At 41.3% G+C, this 20,411-nt stretch overlaps 1 protein-coding gene across 3 annotated transcripts in view; it reads right to left on the reverse strand.

Moving 5' to 3' along the window:
• PARP12 (poly(ADP-ribose) polymerase family member 12) overlaps nucleotides 1–20,411 on the reverse strand; it is a 100,932-nt gene that overhangs the window by 74,353 nt on the left and 6,168 nt on the right. For all 3 annotated transcript variants that reach the window (XR_014021190.1, XM_081287465.1, XM_081287464.1), the window contains exons 3-7: nucleotides 18,658–18,958; nucleotides 17,443–17,544; nucleotides 11,729–11,852; nucleotides 6,596–6,791; nucleotides 1,968–2,109 (exon numbers count right to left, since the gene is read on the reverse strand). Coding sequence is in view for 2 of the 3 variants with exons in the window: in XM_081287465.1 (XP_081143591.1) it covers nucleotides 1,968–2,109; nucleotides 6,596–6,791; nucleotides 11,729–11,852; nucleotides 17,443–17,544; nucleotides 18,658–18,958 (865 nt within the window). In the remaining variant the exon portion in view is untranslated. The remainder of the gene's footprint in view (nucleotides 1–1,967; nucleotides 2,110–6,595; nucleotides 6,792–11,728; nucleotides 11,853–17,442; nucleotides 17,545–18,657; nucleotides 18,959–20,411) is intronic.

Consider the following 20,411-nt stretch of genomic DNA (forward strand, 5'->3'; position numbering starts at 1 on the left):
TTATGATACCTACAACTCAACTTCCCATTGATGCTTTGCTCATTAGTGCACTTAAATAGTTTTTTTATTGGCCTATTAACCATTTGTGATGAATTTTAAATGAGCTTTCACTGATGAGATTAAAAGTTTTTCAAGAAATGTAGGCTGACTAAATATGTATTCAATACCTTCTCTTTCTTCCATGGATAAAGTGAGGCCTTTTCCCACCTTTGCCCTTGAAAAGGATACACTAGACTATGTCCCTAAATGAGCCCTGATTTGGGGAGTTCTGTCTGTTTGTAGTTAGCTAAGCTAACAGGATGTCAAAATTCTGATTCTGAAATCTTAGCTTTTGCCTTGAGTGACTCTATGACAAGCATCCCAAAAAGGACTGAGCTGAGTCTTCCTAACCCTACAGAACAAGTAGTGACTTGGACTGTTGTGTGTATATCTTAAATACGCTTGCTTCGTAATACACAGTTTAAAAATGTCTGTCTGTGTGTATATCAAGAGTTTGTTCTGAGACTTGCTTTCATTATTCGTAGAGGGCAAAGCCAACCACCTCAAACTTCTTTTGTGGATGCTATTACCTACCAAAAAGAATTATACCAGGCTTATGCCCACCCAATGAACTTATACCAGGCTGCAATAGTTGCTTTTTCTAACTGCCTGCATATGCTCTTCTCCACTCTTGTCCTCAGAGTCTGTTATATCCCCGGCAGTGAGGTCTAGGTTCAGAAGAATGAACTGTGCTGCACCTGACATTTTTGTTGTATCTGTTTGATATTTTCTAGGTACTTAAAAAATTATTTCAAAGTATTGTCAGCAGGCAGAAAAGTGAGCTGCACAGCTCTAGTCTACAAGGCAGTCCTAAAGTCCCACCGAGCCCTTCCACATACTTGTGTCTATCAGCCATGGAGTGCAAACCACACACCTATACCAACATCCTCCAACAGAGCTAATCCCACTGGAGAGCAGAAGAGACTTATCTGAAAGGGTATCCTGAGCAGCATGGGCTCTGCCTTAAGCGAAACCAAAGTGCTACAAAACCAATTGACCAAAAGCAAGCAGCCAAAGCAGTTTTAAGATAGTTCATCAGAAACACTCTGCTGCCCTCCACACAGAACAAAGGTCCACAAAAATAGCAGAAGCAGGGACTCGGGTTGTGGCTCAGTGGTACAGCACTTGCCTAGCACGTGTAAAAGCACTGGGTTCAAGCCTCAGCACCACATAAAAAATAAAACAAAATAAAGGTATTGTGTCCATCTACAACTAAAAAGATTTTTTAAAAAATAGCAAAAACAGTACACTGTATGGAGAGCAAGGCCCTAGTATTCCCTTTACAATGCTGAACACTCGGGACTCCAAGTCTAAAATGTGAAACATGAACAACACTGAACTAAATAGCTGGACTGCTATATTCATGTGGAAATTGCATAAGAGAAGCTATAGCAAAACTAAAACTTGAAAAGAAATTTCCAAACTGGTCTCTGAAGAAAGTGGTCAAAGTGTTCGACATGCTTCTGTTGAGTAAAGTAACTGGGACAAACCATTCAGGTCCCTGTTTCAGGAACTGTTAATTAAAGCTTGTTCTGCCACATATTTAACCTAGCTGGCATCCCGCCTAGGCTGGGGGGGACCTACCAGAAAGCAGGCACACCAGCACTGCCTACCAGGAAGTGTTGAGGTGGACGCTAATACAGCCATGGGGGCCTTGTTGGGGATGCACCACAGCCCTCATGACAGCTGCATTGCAGCTGGTGCCTTGCCTGCACCTCCGCACTCTGGCTCCTGCCCCTCCTCAGGTCCTTTCTCCTCACATTTCCCAAACACATCTCAACCCTGTGGTGCCAGCACCATCCACTGACGGATCTGCCTCCACTTCTAGATGAGCACTCCTCTGTTTCTTTCCTATGCCAGCTCAGGTTATAGGTTCATGTGAAAGGCTGTGCCCACACAAGCCAGGCTCTGCTGGGGGGCGGGGTTACCTTTGAAGTCTAATTCGTAGTTGTGTTTTCCAGCCTGGAACTTCAGGGTAGATGCCTGGGAATCGGTCCCTGAGGCGCAGAATGTCAGGTAGGCTTTCTCCACATCGCTGCTACTAATGGTGGTTACAGGGTGCTCTGTGCCCTATGAAGGGAAAGCCAGAAACTTATGAAAGCAAGAACCCATGATAAGGAGAAAAGATGGTGGTATATCCATACCACTTTCAAGACATGCCCACAAGGACAGTCCTATCATGAGGAAGGAAGGAGTGCCAAGGAGCAGGGTGTGACAGGGGAAGGAAGGATGCTCAGAAGGGAGGCAACACAACTCTCCTAAAAGTTTCCCTGGTAAATTGAAGACAATAAGACAGGTCCTGCTGAGCAGGGTAAGAGGAAGGGGAGCAACAGAAGAGTGTTGGAGTTCCTCAGAAAGGATGACGCAGCCATTCAAATGTCGGTGAAACATCAACAGTGGATTCTCCAACACAGCTTGACTAATAGTCCAGCAATACTGCCTCTTCTCCAGCTCCTTCCATTCCCACCATCTTTAATCCAACTTCTGTCCTCCTCCATGAAGCTTTGTTTTTCTGGTCCCTTGGAAAACTCTTCTATTTTTCCAGTTATCCATTTCAAACCCTCATCTCATCTATGATCACCTCCAAGATAGCTAATGTTTGGGGTTGCACTGAGTTTGAATTCTGGCTCCCTGCTATGGATTGATGTGGTCTGTTCCCCAAGGGTTCCTGCTCCAGAGCATTGGTCCCCAGTGTAGTGATGTTAAGAGGGGTGGAACCTTTAATAGGTGGGGCTTGGGAGGAGATGCTTAGGTCACTGGGGACATTGCCTTCAAAAGGGTTCGATGCTGGTCTTTAGGATAGAGTTCTCTTAAGAGTGGTTGTTATGGGGCTGGGGATGTGGCTCAAGCAGTAGCACGCTCGCCTGGCATGCGCGCGACCCGGGTTTGATCCTCAGCACCACATACCAACAAAGATGTTGTGTCCGCCGAGAACTAAAAAAAATAAATATTGAAAATTCCCGCTCTCTCTCTCCTCTCTCACTGTCTCTTTAAAAAAAAGATTTTATATCTGGTTAAAAAAAAAAAAAAGTGGTTGTTATAAAGCAAGGCCACCCCACATACTTGGTCCTTTCTGCACATAGCTAATTCCCTTTCTGCTTCTCTACCATGTTGTGACCCAGCCAAGAGAGCACTCACTAGAAGCTGAATAAATGGAGCTACCTTTCAGCTTCCTGTAAGCTAAACAAACCTTTTTTCTTTATAAAGTACCCAACCTCTGGTATTTTATTACAGCCAAATAAAATGAACTAATTCACTTCCAAACTTGAAGACTCCATTTCTTGATAAATTATTTAAACTCTCTGAGTCTCCATTATCTCAAATATATAGCAAGAATAATTATCATACTCATGCATACTCATCGCATTATATGATAAGACTATACTACCCTCACAGGGTAATACCTGAAGAGCACTTAGCACAATGCCTGGAAAAAGTCCTCAATAAATGTTACTTATCATTGTCATAATTTTTGAACCAGTAACTGAACCCAGGGGCACTTAACCACTGAGACACATCCCCAGCCCTTTTTGAGACAGGGTCTCACTAAGTTGCTTAGGGACTCACTAAAATGCTGAGGCTGGTTTTGAACTTGTGATCCTCCTACCTCCCTTCTCAAGCTGCTGAGATTATAGGCATGCACTACCACTTCCTGCTTCATTATTTTTATTATAGTTAATACTCTGATAACTAAAATTAAAGTTACCTAACCTATAACCCCCCCTGTCCCTGTAGCTTTTCCTACTCCCCCTATTCCTAGCACCCTGCTCCTCCTAGGCCACAGGTTCTATGCTTTATGGACAGACAATAAATTAAACAAGATCTGCCCCTGCCTCTGGGCAATTTAGTCCAGCAAGAAAGGAGGGAGAAACAAAAGCAATCAGACATGTCTATGTATTGTGCTCAAAGTCCCACACAGGTCTGCATGGAGTACAACAGAAGCTAAAGGGACTTCATGAAAATGATCAAGATTAGGTGGGGGTGAAGGAGCAAAAAAGACGTGAGCCAAGGCCAGAGCCTGAGGAGTGAAAATGAGTTGGCTCCAAGAGGACCATCAACAGAGAGTATACTAGGCAGACAAGTTTTTTTTTTTTAAATGATTCATTTTTTTTTTAAAGAGAGAGTGAGAGAGGAGAGAGAGAGAGAGAGAATTTTTAATATTTATTTTTTAGTTCTCGGCAGACACAACATCTTTGTTGGTATGTGGTGCTGAGGATCGAACCCGGGCCGCACGCATGCCAGGCGAGCGCGCTACCGCTTGAGCCACATCTCCAGCCCAAGTTTTTTTAAAATTGTAGTTGGACACAATACCTTTATTTTATTTATTTATTTTTATGTAGTGCTGAGGATCAAACCAGTGCCTCGCACATGCTAGGCGAGCGTTCTACCACTGAGCCACAACCCCAGCGCCCCTGGTAGACAATTTTTGAAGTAACCACCTACCTTATGTTCTTAGAGTAGTGCCTAAGTTCCAGGATCTGGAAGAAGAAGCCAACTTTAAACTAAGGAGGCCCAAGTTTAGTATCTGGGGGTATTAGAACAGGTTCCCACAGATCTTGAGGCAGGACCAGAAAGTATCTGATTATGCCTTGAAATTTTGAGGTATCTCCTGAGTTCAGACAGAAAAAAAAACCTAGCTTTTCTAATAATCAAGAGGAAAATTGGCTTGACCTGGCAATTAGCAGAGAACTGAAAAAGAAACCTAATATGGAGTTACCCTAGAAACGCATAAGGAAAAAACAGACAGATGGTCCTGAGGCTGTCGAGCTAACGGTACAAAAAACGACCATGCAGCTGAAACCCACCAAGTCCACCCCTTTGTTTCCATGCCCCACTAGCACCTGGATATGTCAATAACATCCACATACAGCTCATTCCCAGAACCCTAACCTCTCCTCAACAAGTTTATGCAGTGCAGTAAAGGAGTAAGAACATATAAGAAAAAAATTCCAAATGCAGGTTGTTGGGAGAATTAGGGTCTCTGACCCACCGAGTTGTGACAACTCAGTTTGACAAGCCACTGGGGAACCTACTTGTTAGCAGGCAAGCAGAGTTCATGGAGCATGAACAGCAGAATGTCCTTTCCCCCTCCTCCAAGTCAGCCCCAGCCTATTCCCCTCAAGATCTTGACCAACTCTGGAAAACCTGTCTGAACAAGGCTCCCACACAGGTAATGAGTCCCAGAAGGCTGGAGAGGAGAAGTAGCCAGAGGGAAAAAGACAGGCAGGCAGATCAACAGTTGAAGAGAGGCTGGTGCTAAAGAGAAAATGAAGAGTGTACTGGTAAGTGCCCAGCTCCAACTGATCAACAGACAGGGGCAGTATATACTCTCCTTTAATTGGCCAATGTCTGTTTCCGGAGAACCTGCTAGTCATCATTCCAGGCATAGGGAATGCATCAGCAGTGGCAAAAGAGAAAACTCCTTGCTCCCTTGCAGCTGATCTCCAAGTGAGGCCAGAGAAAATAACATTCTGAGTGCAGTTAATAACAAGAAACCAGCCGGACATGATGGTGTACAACTGTAATCCCAGTGATTCAGGAGGTTGAGGCAGGAGGATCACAAGTTTGAGGCCAGCCCCAGCAATTCAGGCCCTAAGCAATTTAGTGAGACTCTGACTCAAAACAAAAAATAAAAAAGGGATGGGGTGTAGCTCACTGGTAAAGCGCCTCTGGGTTCAATCCCTAGTACCAAAAATAATTTTTTTAATTAAAAAAATATTTTTAAAAGAAACCAAAACTTCAATATAGCCTCCTACAACCCAGATTACAATAGATAGATATCAGGCTCCACAGCTCACTTTCATTGAGGAGAGGGATCCCTATATAAATGGTTATCTCCCTATTCTTACACTTCTCCAAGTAATCAGAGAGAGACTCCCTTCAATCTCATTCATCATAAACACCTTCAAATAATTGACAGTGAGAGAAATTTGATCCAGACCCCAAATCAATTTCTTTTTTTTAGAGAGAGAGAGAGAGAGAGAATTTATTTATTTACTTTAGTTTTTTCGGCGGACAAAACATCTTTGTATGTGGTGCTGAGGATCGAACCCGCGCCACCGCTTGAGCCACATCCCCAGCCCCCCCAAATCAATTTCTGATATGAATCAATTTTCTTATATATGGCCATCTTCTGGAAAGTCGCAGAAATAGGCAAGAAAAGCAGTTTGAAAAGCTTTAAACTTTATACTGCAGCTACACGAACACACCTTCATGCCGAGGAACTAGCTCTGGAGTTTTCTGTTAATAAGTAAGAGAAGCACTTGTCTATCCCATTTAATAAAACCAATCAAGAAAGTTGGTCTCACTTCAGTTTTTCTCATTCAGTCCTTAGGAGCCAAGGGATGTCTAATTGGTCAAAGATGCAAAACTGGTACAAATGAATCCAAATTATCTTGTCCTACCATTACCGAGTTAATGCCCCCCATGCCATTGAGTCATTCAGGGATCTGAGGATCCTTGACTCTATCAAGGCTCCCTAGCAATCTTTATGCTCATGTATTCAATGGCTCCTCCACCCTGGAAAAAATACTCACCCTCTTTCCTTCACACTTACTTGTCTTCCATATTCCTGCCAAGAACCAAACTCATCGATCCAGTACCAAACCCATTCAGTGGTGAGGATGAAGTGTGGGGGTTTGGTGACTGAGGAGGCTGTGGAAAGGCGACGAGCCTGGGCGGTGCCGAACCTCATAGTGTCAAAGTTCAGAGTATCAAAGTGAAAGCTACTGGCCGACTCAGCACACAGGATCCTGCCAAAGAAAACAAGAGGCAGACTGAAAACTGCACAGCCAAACAAACAGGTCCCTCAGCTTCCTGCCAGGAGATATACAGCCAGTAATGACAAATATTAAAGTTTCATTGCACATTTTTTAAAAATATTTTTTAAGTTGTAGTTGGACACAATACCTTTATTTTATTTATTTTTATGCGGTGCTGAGAATAGAACCAGGGCCTCACACACGCTAGGTGAATGTTCTACCACTGAGCCCCAGCCCCTCATGCACATTTTTTAGAAGTGTTCGCAAAGATGGGAAAACTGCCTTTTAAGTTCAAGTCTGCTATGCAAAATCATCATCATCATCAGAGCAATTCAAAGACTAGTTATGAAAGTTCCTCTCACTACAAAACACAGATAAAGTTGGTTAAGATGTTCTTTTTCAATGCTGGTGTGATGGTGCATGCATGTAATGTAACTTGGGAGGCTAAAGCAGGAGGATTACAAATCAAGAACAGCCTCAGCAACTCAGTAAAATCCTCAGTGACAGGAGACCCCATCTCAAAATAAAAAATAAAAAGGGTTGGGGATGTAGCTCAGTGTTAAAGTGCTCTGGGTTCAATTCCTAATACAACAAAAAAAAATTTTTTTTTTTTTTCAAAATGCACTAGGACTGCAGTGGCAGAGAATTGCCTCTTGTAGGAGAACCTGTCTGGGTTCGTTAAAAAATAAAATGCATGGCTTGCAATTGAGGAAGAGACATTCTCAGAAGGCAACAAGAGTTAACATATACTGAGTGATTAGTTACCATGTGAGCCAGCCCCATATTAAGTACTTTATATACATTAGGAGGTTAATTTTCATAACCCTATCAGGTGAGGCTATTAACTCCATGTCACAGGTGGGAAAACAGAAACTCAGGAAGGCTAAGAAACATGTCCCAAGGCAAAGAGCTGGTAGGCAGGGTTTAAGGGAAGCATGCTCAGCCACCAGAACAGGTTTCCCTTTTCAAAACCATACTGCCCAAAGACTGAGAGGGATACAAAACCAGAGAGGTAAGTGAGGACTGAGGCCAGCAGCTGTCCACAGGCAGTGTCAGTGAGTAATGGCCAAGAGCCTTGGTTTTAGCAGTCAAGGGGACAAGAGGAAACAAACACAGCGTCTACGGAAGGTAGAAGGTTCAATTTAGAGACACTTCTGCATAAACCCAGGGCCCTGAAACAGTATGCATCCTTAGTAATAGGGCATGGGGAGGGAACCTGCCTTGGCAAGGCAGTCAGCAAGAAAATTTGTCTGTGTTCATGATGGATCTGGATGGAAGAGGAAAAAAACTCCCCCACAAACTCCTGAGCCACTAAAACCTCACACAGAATTTAGCTCTGTTTCACATTTCTGTGCAAGAGTGAGTTTTAAAGGTGTGGTTCCCAAAGAAGCAAACACAAATCCTCTCTGGAGAAATTTACCTTCAATTGAGGCCTCAAGAGAATTTCCACCAATAAGCTTCATCAAATGTAAGATTAAAAGCAAATAACAAGACACATGTAGAAACAGGACAGCATGAGAAATTTAGTTAATAAATACAGTCAGACCACCAAGAGCTACAAACTAGCATTCTCAGATGCAAATATGTATAAAGTATTTTTAAACATGAATTAAATATTGAAAGTTTCGGTAAGGATTAAGATATTGCAAAAATATGACCAGGTAAATTGAAGGAAAAAAATCAGAATGTTTAGAAGTAAATAATAGTAGAATTAGATGGAGTACATTGCATTCCAAGTGAGCCTGAACTAGTAAACTGGAAAATTAAGGAGAAGAAATTCCCACGGATGCAGCAGTGAAAGAAAAAGAATAAAAGAGAAGTTTGGAGACATAAAAGAAAAGTGAGGAAATCTCAACATATGTCTAATCAGAAATCCAGAGAAGCAACACTTGAAGAGACCAAGGCTGAGAGCCCAGAAAGCCATAATGTACATAAATAGAAAGTATCAATGACACAAAGCTGTCAATTCTCTTGAAACTGACAAGAGTCGATGCAATTTCAATTTAAAAACACAATGGAGTTTTCTGTAAAAGCTGATGAAATTTTTAAATTTCTTAAGGAACAAAATGCCAAGGACCAAGACAATTTGAAGAAAGGAGGTGGGGGCTTGCTTTATCAGATGCCAGGACATACTATACAGAGAGTTCTAACAAGAAAGTCAGCGTGGTGCTGATAGAGATGGACAGTGATCAGGTCAGACACTGACAAGTGTGTACGTGTGAATGCAGAGCCAACACAGATGGTATTGAAGACAGATAAAAAGAAGAATGGACTCTTTCAAAAAGTGAAATTTGACACCCTATCTAAAAATGAGCTGAGATATGTTAACATTTTACCAAATCTGGCTTTCTATGGGTTTAAAAATAAACTAACTTCTGGAAATAGACAATGATTATGGCCACAACAATGTGAATGCACTTAATGCCACTGAGAAATACACTTAAAATGGTTAGGATGGTACATTTTAATTATGTTGTATATTCTTTATCACAACAAAAAGATTAGATATATTTTTTAAAGTAGTTTTTGGCAAAACTGGTAATTCTTTTGCGTAAGAATGAAACTGGGCTCAACTTTTACCACATGAAGGGAGAGATTAAATATAGTACTACACTGAAAATAGTAGGACTTTGACAAGAAAACTCAGGAGAATTTCTTTATGGTGTTGAGCTTAGGAGGATTTCTTAAGATACCAAAAAGAAAGTCACAAAGTAAAATATGGATAAACACATATTTGCATTAAAAGATACCATAAATTGTAAAGAAAACATGGTGTGTATGTATGTGTGTACACACACATACACACACACAATGGAATATTAGCCATAAAGAAGAATGAAATTATGGCATTTGGGTTGGGATTGTGGCTCATCGGTAGAGCGCTCACCTAGCAAAGGCAGGACCTGGGTTCGATCCTCAGCACCACATAAAAAATTAAAGGCATTGTGTTGTATCCATCTATACCTAAAAAATAAATATTAAAAAAAAAAGAAATTACGGCATTTGCAGATAAATGGATGAAACTGGAGACTAAGTGAAATAAGCCAATCCCAAAAAACCAAAGGCTAAATGTTCTCTGATATGCAGATGCTAACTCACAATAAGAAGTAGTGAGGGAAGAATATGAGTTTATTGGGTTAGACAAAGGGGAATAAAGGGAAAGGAGGATAGAAAAAAAAACGGCAGGGGCTGGGGATGTGGCTCAAGCCGTAGCGCGCTCGCCTGGCATGCATGCGGCCCGGGTTCGATCCTCAGCACCACATACAAACAAAGATGTTGTGTCCGCCGAAAACTAAAAAAGTAAATATTAAAATTATCTCTCTCTCTCTCTAAAAATAAATGAATAAAATATTTTTAAAAAAAGAAAAATACGGCAGAATGAATCAGACATAACTTTCTTATGTTCATATATGAACAAATGACCAGTGTCACTCCATATCATGTACAACCACAAGAATGGGAAGTTATACTCCATGTATAAATGTCAAAATATACTCTGTCATGTATATCTAAAAAAGAATAACTTTTTTTTAATTTTAAAAGGATACAATAAATTGATCTGAAGAATTTATTCATTTACATCATATTTAGCATCCAGAAATGTAGTGAATTCCTCAAAATGAATAAATAGAATTTTTTAAAAAATTGTCCCCATCCCCCAAAACAAGCAAAACAGGATTGACATTTCACAGCAGAGGAAGCAAAAACGGCCAATGGACATGTGGAGATGAGCTTCCCTCACTAGGAATCTGGGATATTCAAACTAAGATCATATTTACACTCTAGACCAGGAAAGTGCAGGTGTCAGGGAGATGAGTCCCTAGAGACTGCTAATGGGGAAAGTGGTGCAATCATCTTGGAGAACAGTCTGGCATCACTTGGCAGAGCTGAGTGTGTATGCAGCCCACTTCCTAGCAAAGCCCCTCCTGGATATCCACCCCACAGAAACTCACCTGTGCACCCGAGACTGGCACAACATGGGTAAGTCTCAAAGCACTCAGAGAAAGACACCAGACTCCAGTACATACCACAGGATTCCATTTTTAAGAGGTTCGAGAACTAGCAAAACTAATCTATGATAAAGAAGTCAGAACAGTAGTGGCTAGAGGGGTGAGGTTGATTGGGAGGGACATGAGGATCCTCTGAGGAGATGAAATGTCCTATGTCTCAATCAGTTTTGGTTATGTGATTGTATGTATTTATCAAAACTCACTGAAGTGCAGGCTTAATATCTGTACACATCACTGTGTATAAATTTTGCCTCAAAAAGAAAGATTATGGGTGATATGTGAACCATTTAATCCTCCTAAGGAGAGTAATTTGTTTCACATACTTAACCAACAGCAATTTGCAAATTACACAAATGGTAGGCTAAGTTTCCCATCCTGGCACCATATTCTAGCGAGTTTAATCCAAATAATTTTAAGTATTTGGAAATAAAGCTGTCTGGTACTTTCCCATTTACTATGAATTAACTGGATGAAAACACTTGGACAAGTTTAGAAAAATAAAAAAAAAGTTAAATGCTAAACAATAAACAGTAGTTCAGTTATATAACTTCACAAAAAAAGGCTAAAACATCACAAACTATCACCTCTCACTTTTCTGCATTAACAAATGAATTAATGCATGTGATCAATTACAGAAGTAAATAATTGAGAACTCACTTGGTCATGGTACCATCTTCTCCTTTCCCTACAACTCCTCCCCGAAAGATGGGAGAACAGAGCCACCAAACTGCCAGTATGAACATGAACTTCCAATTTCTAGCCCAGCTTCCACCTCCAGACCAGGCTGCTTAGAGTATGTGAGGGGTTTGTGTGTGCATGTGAAAACCATCAAAACAAAACACTGCTATTTAAGCTAAACTTCCAACACTACACACAGAAGTCCAGGCACAAAGCAGAGACAAAGGACACATTTCCTACCTGTCTTTCCTGGGATTGCTATATGCCTCTTCGATAAGCTCCATTTTATCCAAATCCTTCCATTTGCCTCCATCCAAGAACTGCCATCGATACGGCAAATGGAAATGAACTCTATAGCACTTATCTAAAATAGAAACATAAAGTGGTAAGACAACCTGGCAATACATGGCTTAGCCACACCCTGTGGCTATCATTGGGTATAGTGCTGCTTGCTGACCTGAGAATATTCTGCCAAGTTGTGGGAAGTCTTTGTTTTCTTAGTGCAGTCATACCTGAACATTTAGATACTGAAATACTTTGTATATTTTAATAAGACCTTTCATTGATTTTTTTTTTAATATTTATTTTTTAGTTCTCGGTGGACACAACATCTTTGTTTGTATGTGGTGCTGAGGATCGAACTCGGGCCGCACGCGTGCCAGGCGAGCGCGCTACGGCTTGAGCCACATCCCCAGCCCTTTCATTGATTTTTAAACATATGTACATTGGTGGGTTACATCATCTATGAATTTCATTTCATTATTATGAAAAAGCTGATCACAAGCTGGGTATAGTGGTATGTACTAGTAATCTAGCTACTTGGGAGGCTCAGATGGAAGGGTTTCAAGTTTAAGGACAGCCTAAGAAAGGCAGCAAGACCCTGACTCCACAAAAGAGTCCCTGAAGGGGGTCTGTCTGAGTGCTCAATATCTCTAGACATGTGGCATGTGGACGGGCAGAGATCAGAGACAAAGCCAGATTCATCTCTACCATAAACCCATTCCAACCCCAACATGTGAGGCAGGTTATGGCTCAGCAGTGCAGTTCTGGCTGCCAGGATATCTTCTGGCTGCCAACAGACTTACCCCTCCCTCAGTCTCCCCTCACACTCACTGCTCTGCCCTACCAATATTCAAGTTCCTCCCCTCCACCATCCCCGGGCTCCTAGGCAGCCACATCTCTGCCTTGTCTCTCTGAGGTCATGATGCCTGCCTAAACTTTGCTCTAACCAGTCCCACCACTGGAACACAGCTTTCACCCACTCTCTGCCTCTGAGAGATTCTGTGACAGCTACAGAGGATGGCTGGAGAGGACAGGGAGAAAGGAAAGGATCAGGAGGCTCCCTGCACTCTGACACAGACCTACCGCCAAGATACATGCTGTAAGGTAGAAAGGTGCAGAATGCTTCCAGACAGAAAATGAGGGGGAAAGATTGGAGATACTGTGGCTAAATGCACATATATGCAGATATTATTTCTTGCAGAGGAGAACTGGGTGACTAGAAACAAAGTTATAAGGAAAGTTTTGTCATATTTGTACACTTCTGATTTTGAACCACAAGAATATATTACATATTCCAAAAAGTTAAATATCCAGTGAAGTGAAAAAGGCACAAGTCTGCCAATGCACCTGTGTAAGAATAAAACTAAATAGAGGGCTGGGCTATAGCTCAGTTGGTAGAGTGCTTGCCTTGCATGTACAAGGCCCTGGGTTCAATCCCCAGCACCACAAAAAAAAAAAAAAAAAAAAAGAAAGACTGAATAGACATACACTTGTACACAGATGACATCTTTCTAAATGGATATTTAAAGACTGGGTAATCATGGCTAGAGCCTGGGTGCAAAGGAAAACAGATGTGAGAAAGAATTATTTCTTACTGTCCTTTGTACATTTTTTATTCATATTTCAAAATAACACTAATGAAGTTTGGCTAATTTGACACTTGAAAAAAATCAGAATTTTCTAAAATCATATGCATTCCTTCAGGCACATTTCAATGCCAGTTCTTTCCTAGAGTCTGCTAAAGGGCACTGCAGTGGGGGGAGCACCATGTAGGAGCAGAGGGATGTTGTGAGGGCTTATCAAAGACCAGGCCTGGGGCTGGACAGACAGGGCAAAAAAGAGCACTAGGCTGAAAGAGCTGAGGAGACAAGCTGCTAGAACTCACATGAGGATACCTCTAAGCTCAACAAAGAGGGACACATGACAGGAGACACTTGAGATCCCTGAACTCATCCAGAGTTTGAGCATGGACAGCTCACACCAGCCCAAGTGACCTCCTGGACTCTTGACAAGGAATGCACACAACGAATAATAAAGGGGCTAAGTCAGGAGTGATAAGGCCAGGCTATGGTGCAGAGGTCATGATCACATAAGAGTTCCTGTTCCCTTCCTGAAGGAGACTAAAGAAATGATCAGGGATAAGAGCAGAGAAGCCTCCCCAGAGCACCCCAATATTGAGAGGCTATTTCTATAAATTCCAGGTGAATCTTGGGCAGCCTAAAGAAAAACTGCCCACAAGAAAGCACCCTCAGGAAGGTGTACCTTGCCATGACCCACCAGATGGATGTTTCCTCCAGAAAGACCCAGGAGCCTGGGGAAAGCACTGAGGTCAAACAGTAGATGCAGGAGCAAGCATGAAGGCCACACTGCTCATAGCTGGAAGGCACATGGAGAATGTCACTGCAACCACATGGCTGGTGAACATTCTAGCAGAGAGGTAAAGGCACAGGCCCTTTCCCTTGTCCTCATCTTCCCTGATCCTCTGTCCCCTTTCTCTACTTTCTTTCCCTCCTTCTAATATTCCCCGTTTCACTGGGGTATTCCAGAGTCTAGGCTTTCTAGAGGGTGAGTCACAGAAATCAAATCAATTGCGCAGGCAAAGCACCTACATTCACCTCCCTATGTCCCTTAAAATAACAGGCCAGATAGAAGAACCAACCCCAAAGCACAGGAAAGCAATAAAAAGTACCATCAAAAAAACAGATTTCTTGAAGAATTCCTAAGCAATGCAGCAGACAGAACCAAACTAACACAAAAAGAGGGGAAAAACTCAGCAAAATATGCAGAAGATTCCACATAGTGAAGAAGACTGTCTCAGGGGCTTCACAGACTCAGGGGCAGATGAAACTCTTAGGCCCATCACAATGCAAATAAGGGGACCCACTGGAGTGGGACTCCCGTACTTGACTTGCTTGGGCTGCCCAACCTTGCTATATGCTTCCAAGTTGAATGGGTAAGCGTGGATATCAGGGCTGCACAAAGAAAAAATTACCTGAGACAGTCACTAAGTCTCTTCAAGTCCCTACATGCCAGCAGCCCACCCCATGGCAAGACATGCAGCCTCTACCTGTCATCACTGAGACAAATCCTCTGTGATGGAATCACAATCAGTTCCCTGGAATCAACCAGGAAGACAGACGCATGGGCTTGTGAAGTACAATGTGACAGACAGCCAAGAATGACCCAACACATGAGGGAAAATAATGGAGTGAGGCAGCAAGTCCACACAGGAGAAGCAATTCCCAGGGAAGGAACAATCAGAGATAAGCGGTAACCGCCACACATAAACATAATGGTTAGACCTTTGCAATTTCTACGAAAAAATCAAACACAGGAGAATATTTGTCTTGGAATAGGCAAATATTTTTAGATTACAAAAATACCAAAAAAGAAAGGTATTAAAATGAACATCAAATGGACATATATTAAATGGACATTAATATTAAAACATCTATTCTTAAAAAGATATAAAGAAAATGAACATGAAAGAGACTGGGAGAATGAATTTTCAATATACATAATATAAAAAACTCTTCCAACTCAATAATGAGAGATCAGATTACTCAATAAAAATGGCAAAATAGTCACAAAAGATCAATATTGTACAATTCTGTTTATGTGAATATCCAGGCAAATCCATAGAGACAGACAGACATCTATAGTTACCAAGAGCTGGGAGTGCGGGGAAGGAATGAGGAATGACCAAATGGCATGGTTTCTTTAGTGGCAATGAAAACATCCTGATACTGACAGTGATGATGGCTGCACAATTCTGTTACTAAACTAAAAAATACTAAATGGGTTAATTGTGTGGTTTGTGACATATTCACTATTTTAATAAAACAAAAAATAACAAAAATTTGACCGTTATTTCATAGAAGACACAAAATTGTCCAATAAGCACGTGAAAATAAATGTTAACCATTACTAATCATCAGAGAAACTCAAATTAAAACCACAATGAGACACCATTGTTCACTTCCAGGCTAAAATTTAAGGCTATCAATACCAAGCATTGGCAAAGATGTGGGGCAACTGGAACTTATATATATTGCTGTTGGGAATGTAAAATACTATATCCATTTTGGAAGACAATTTGACAGTTTCTTATAAGGTTAAGTATGCCTCATGACCCAGTAATCCACTTCTAGGTCTTTAGCCAAGAAAAATGAAAATCATTTACATGAGAAATTATACATGAATATTTATAGTTTTATTTTTTATAAAAGTCAAAAATTGACAACTACCCAAATGTTCATCAACATATGAATGGATAAGCAAACTGCAATGAATCCATGCAAGGGAATACTACTCAGCAGTAAAAAGGAACAAACTATTAATATTGACAACATGCTAATACCAAGAACATGCTGAGAAAGATAAAAGCCAGGCCCAATAAAATATAAAATACATACTATATGATTCCATTTGTATGAAATTCTAGAAAAGGTAAATCTAACCTACATTGTTAAAAATTAGATCAAGAATTTCTGGAGTTGGTGAGTTATGGGGTAAGGATTAAATGTAAAGGGACATTTTGGAGTGAAGTAACTATTCCATGTGCTAAATATTCTGTCAGTATCATATACATTTATCAAAACTCAGAATTTTAAATTGATGCATATAATTTAAATTGATGCATATCAAGTATAAGTTATATCAAATTTGATTTTAAAATATAAATATATACATATACATATAGCACACTCTTTGATCTAGTGCTAGGAATCAATCCATGAAAAGACACATGTATACTTGCATGCTTAACAGAACATTACTAATTGAATACTAGACAGTTGCTTTAAAAATGAGGTGGACTTACACATGCTAACATGGAAAGAAAAAATCTCCAAACACACCATTACGAAAAGATGCAGATTGAATAGGATGTTTTCACAAGCTCCTGTCTGTTTAAAAATATGTAAAACAAATATCACGACCACACAGCCAGTGTTTACCTTTGGGGAGGGATGAAGAAGGACTTCCTGCTTTACTCTGTATTATCTGACTCTTTCACAAAGTGAAAGTATTCATGAATCGCTTGGGTAACTTTTAAAGACTGAAAATGAAACAAGAAGTTTCGGTGGTTGCTTTTAAAGGGGAATCACTGAATTTGAGAAGAAATTTTGCTTCAAAGGCCAGGTTAGCAGTTAAGAAGAAAACAAAGGTTTAGTGAAAATCACACACACACTGCTACTTTTGATAAAAGAGGGACTAAGGGATACACTGGATCAAGACAGAAAAAAACAACCTAACTTAACTAATCCTCCAAGAATTAACACAAGTGTCTCCTCTCTTCCAGTTTCTAGCACTCCCCTAGGCCTATTGTTATCCTTTAGAAGTGACACTCACCTTGGATTTCACTAAGGACTAAGCATTTCTGTCTCAAGTAGGTCTGTGGCTCCATCCCAAGCTGACCAACGGTCAACACTTGGCATTTATTTGCTACAGATCCAAATGGTTATGTTCCTAAAACTCATCTACAGTTTCAATTTTAGAAATTCCAAGAATTCCTGCTATCCTCAACCCCCCAACAAAACAGTTTCAGAATTGGTTTGGTCAAAGTGCCAGGGCCCCCTCCTCTCTCTATGGATACCTCAGAGCACAGCTCCAGGAACAAAGAAGCAGTTACCCCTCCCAAGAGAGGGAAGAAAGGCCCTCCTCCAGCTTACCTTGAAAGCTACAACTTTTCCGAATATGGTACAAGCAGATCTGATCACTCTCCTCCTGTGTAGGAGTGTTTGGGGACACAGAACCTGAACTGTCTCTTCTTTCTACAAAGAAACAGCACAAAGATGTGTCACTTTCCAGCAATGTAGGGTTACAGTAGTTAAAGTACAAAGGAGAAAAAAGAGAATTCATTCATTTCTCTGCACAAAATAGAAACAGACTAGGAAAACTGACAAAGCCATCCTGTTAGGGGTGAAAGCACACCAGACACCCAGGTAGGCACTCTGCTTTTCAGTGAGAAGCCAGGAGTTCAAGACCACAACTACTTAACAAACCAAGTACACCCGAGTCACTTGGCTGTCCACCCAAGTCACTAGGAAAAGACAAATGGAGGGTTACTTTCTATAAACAAGGTTTGCTTCTATATAACAAATACTTATTAATGAACTCTTAGAACTGGGTATTAAAAATCAAGAAAAAGAAAATATATGGAAAGTTTACACCTCCAAATGAAACTTTTTAAATTATGTTAATTACAAGGTTCTTAATATAAAAAGGGTATGGAAGTGCTTTCAGAGTTTACTTTTTCTAGAACCACTCCAGTGAGTATTTATTACATTTACCACTACCTACTTACCACTAAATAAGCATATAAAATTCATTTGTGACATCTCCCTGCTTAGTATCACTTATCATTTTGTTATTCATCTTCCCTTTTCTCATTATAAGCCCTGGATTTTTTGAAAAAATCCAGGCCCAGAAGGTACCTCCCTCTCTTCCCCAGTGTGGTGACTGCCCTTGGGACCTTACTCAGAAGTTTATCCTCCCTCCCTTTCTAGCAAGGTAATAATACAATGAAAACTCTTAAACATCCATTTAAAGCAAAATATGTGTATTTCTGAGCTTCCTAAAGTTATATGAGATTAACAAAACATAAGTGAAGAAAATAGAAAGAAAAAACAGATACAGCAAAAATAATTTTTGAACAGAAAAATCAGATAAGATTAGTAGTCCAAGCACTCACCTGGTATTTTAGGAAGTGACCTATTAAAATGTAGCTACTCTACAGCTCAACCAATGGGTCTGATTATGTGCTCTGAGGGGAGACATGTCTCACACACCCCAAGGTATAAGCAGAGCCCAAGACACAGTCCAGAAAATGGCAAGCACTCAAAGACCCACATCCCAGGGCCTGTAGCACTTGCCACCAACCTTACCAGAAGTCCCCTGAGGGCCTGCAGGAAGAGGGTGCCCTTTGTTGGGGGCTGAGCTCTTATTTTTGATATCATATGCATTTCTGTAAATGGAAGGTAGCCTGTTCACCAGGTCAGAGCTCATGCCCAACTTCTCCAATTTCTCCAGATTCTCCGAATGACAGAAATTATGGGATCTCTTACAGCTATCACCAAACTTGCACTCCCCCTGTAAAAAGTACTGGCAGATATGGAGTTTGACACATTGCTTCTGAAAGGAACAAGAGCCAAAGGGTCCATCTCCTTTGTTGTAATGTAGGCAGATCTGTTGACAGAGAAAAAGACATAAATCTAGGAAAGTCTCCCACCACACACCTCCCTACCCACCAGGTAATGTGATAAGGGACCTTGAAGCCAAGGTGTAATTCCATCACTCACATGGACCACAGATATGAAACCATCCCTCATTCAATATGAGGACTGCCAGTACATGCCCTTGGCTAAAATGGGAACCAGGCAGAAAACAGATTGCTTAGAAGCAGCTCCTCCATTGGGAAGAGCCAAAGACTTCATAGCAGTATGAAGCAGCATTTTATGTTGAACCAATGGCAGCCTCCTGATGACTCCCAACCAACCTACACTCAACCCAGAGCCTCAACCACTTTCCTCTAGCAGGCCCCAGTCTCTCCCAGCTCTCCTTTCTATAATTTAGGATAAGAGAGGCTCTGGGGGTCAAAGCATCTAGAGAAAGCCAAATATCACTCCTTCATTTCTCAAGGGAGCCGAAAGACTCACGAGAAGTTCAACAGGTGGCCCCAATCACACAGGATCCACAGCACCTTTGTTGAAGTGGGTTGTTGGCAAACCTGCTACTTGAACTTTAATCAACTGCTCCTTCTCCTCTACATTCCAAATCCCTGAGAATGGGAACCAGGCCAGAGACCACCAGGGGCCCATCTACTCAATTCACAGGTATTACATTTCACAAGCTGTTGGAATAACTCAAAGGGCTGTGGAACCAAAGCTACTATCAGCAAGGGCCCCCCCATATGGGGATGAAAGCCCCAAGGGAAAATGCCAAAGGGCTGGGCCATGAAATCCATTGTGCCACTTACAAGCTGCCTGACTTTGGGCCAGCCACTAGTCAGCTCTGGTATTTTGTTTTGTAATCCCTAAGATGGGAATAATGCCACCTACATCACAGGGTTCTTGTGAGGAATAAACAGGAAATAGGAAAGGACCAATATGATGCCTGCACATGGTAGATGCCTGATTCATAGTGGCTACCCCCAGCTGGTCATCTGGTAAGGGACTAAACCAAGAGCAGAAATCCTGGCAGGACAGCCACATTGTATCTGGGTTCAGGTCTCAGCTCTCATGTGCTGGCAGGGTGTTCTGAGCCAACCTGCCCACCCAAGCAGAAAAGGCCTACATAACTGGTCATTTACTGGTCACCTTCTTCTAATTTACTGTTCACACTACAGACAACATGACCGCTCCCAAATATTAATGTTCCCTCTCCAAACACAATGCCACACACTCCTCAGCATACAGAATGCATCAAGAAGCCTCTGCCTGGGGGTGGGGGTATGCTGAGGTTGTGGCTCAGTGGCAGAGCTCTTGCTTTGCACATATAAGGTACTGGGCTCGATCCTTAGCACCATATAAAAATGAATAAACAAAACAAAGATATTGTGTCCATGTATAACTAAAAAGTATTTTAAAAAAAGAAGAAGCCTCTGCCCACCCATTTCTCCTTCTTCCCCCTCCTCTGCCCC

This window comes from Spermophilus citellus (assembly GCF_964194105.1).
Source record: "Spermophilus citellus genome assembly, chromosome: 3".
NCBI lineage: Eukaryota > Metazoa > Chordata > Mammalia > Rodentia > Sciuridae > Spermophilus > Spermophilus citellus.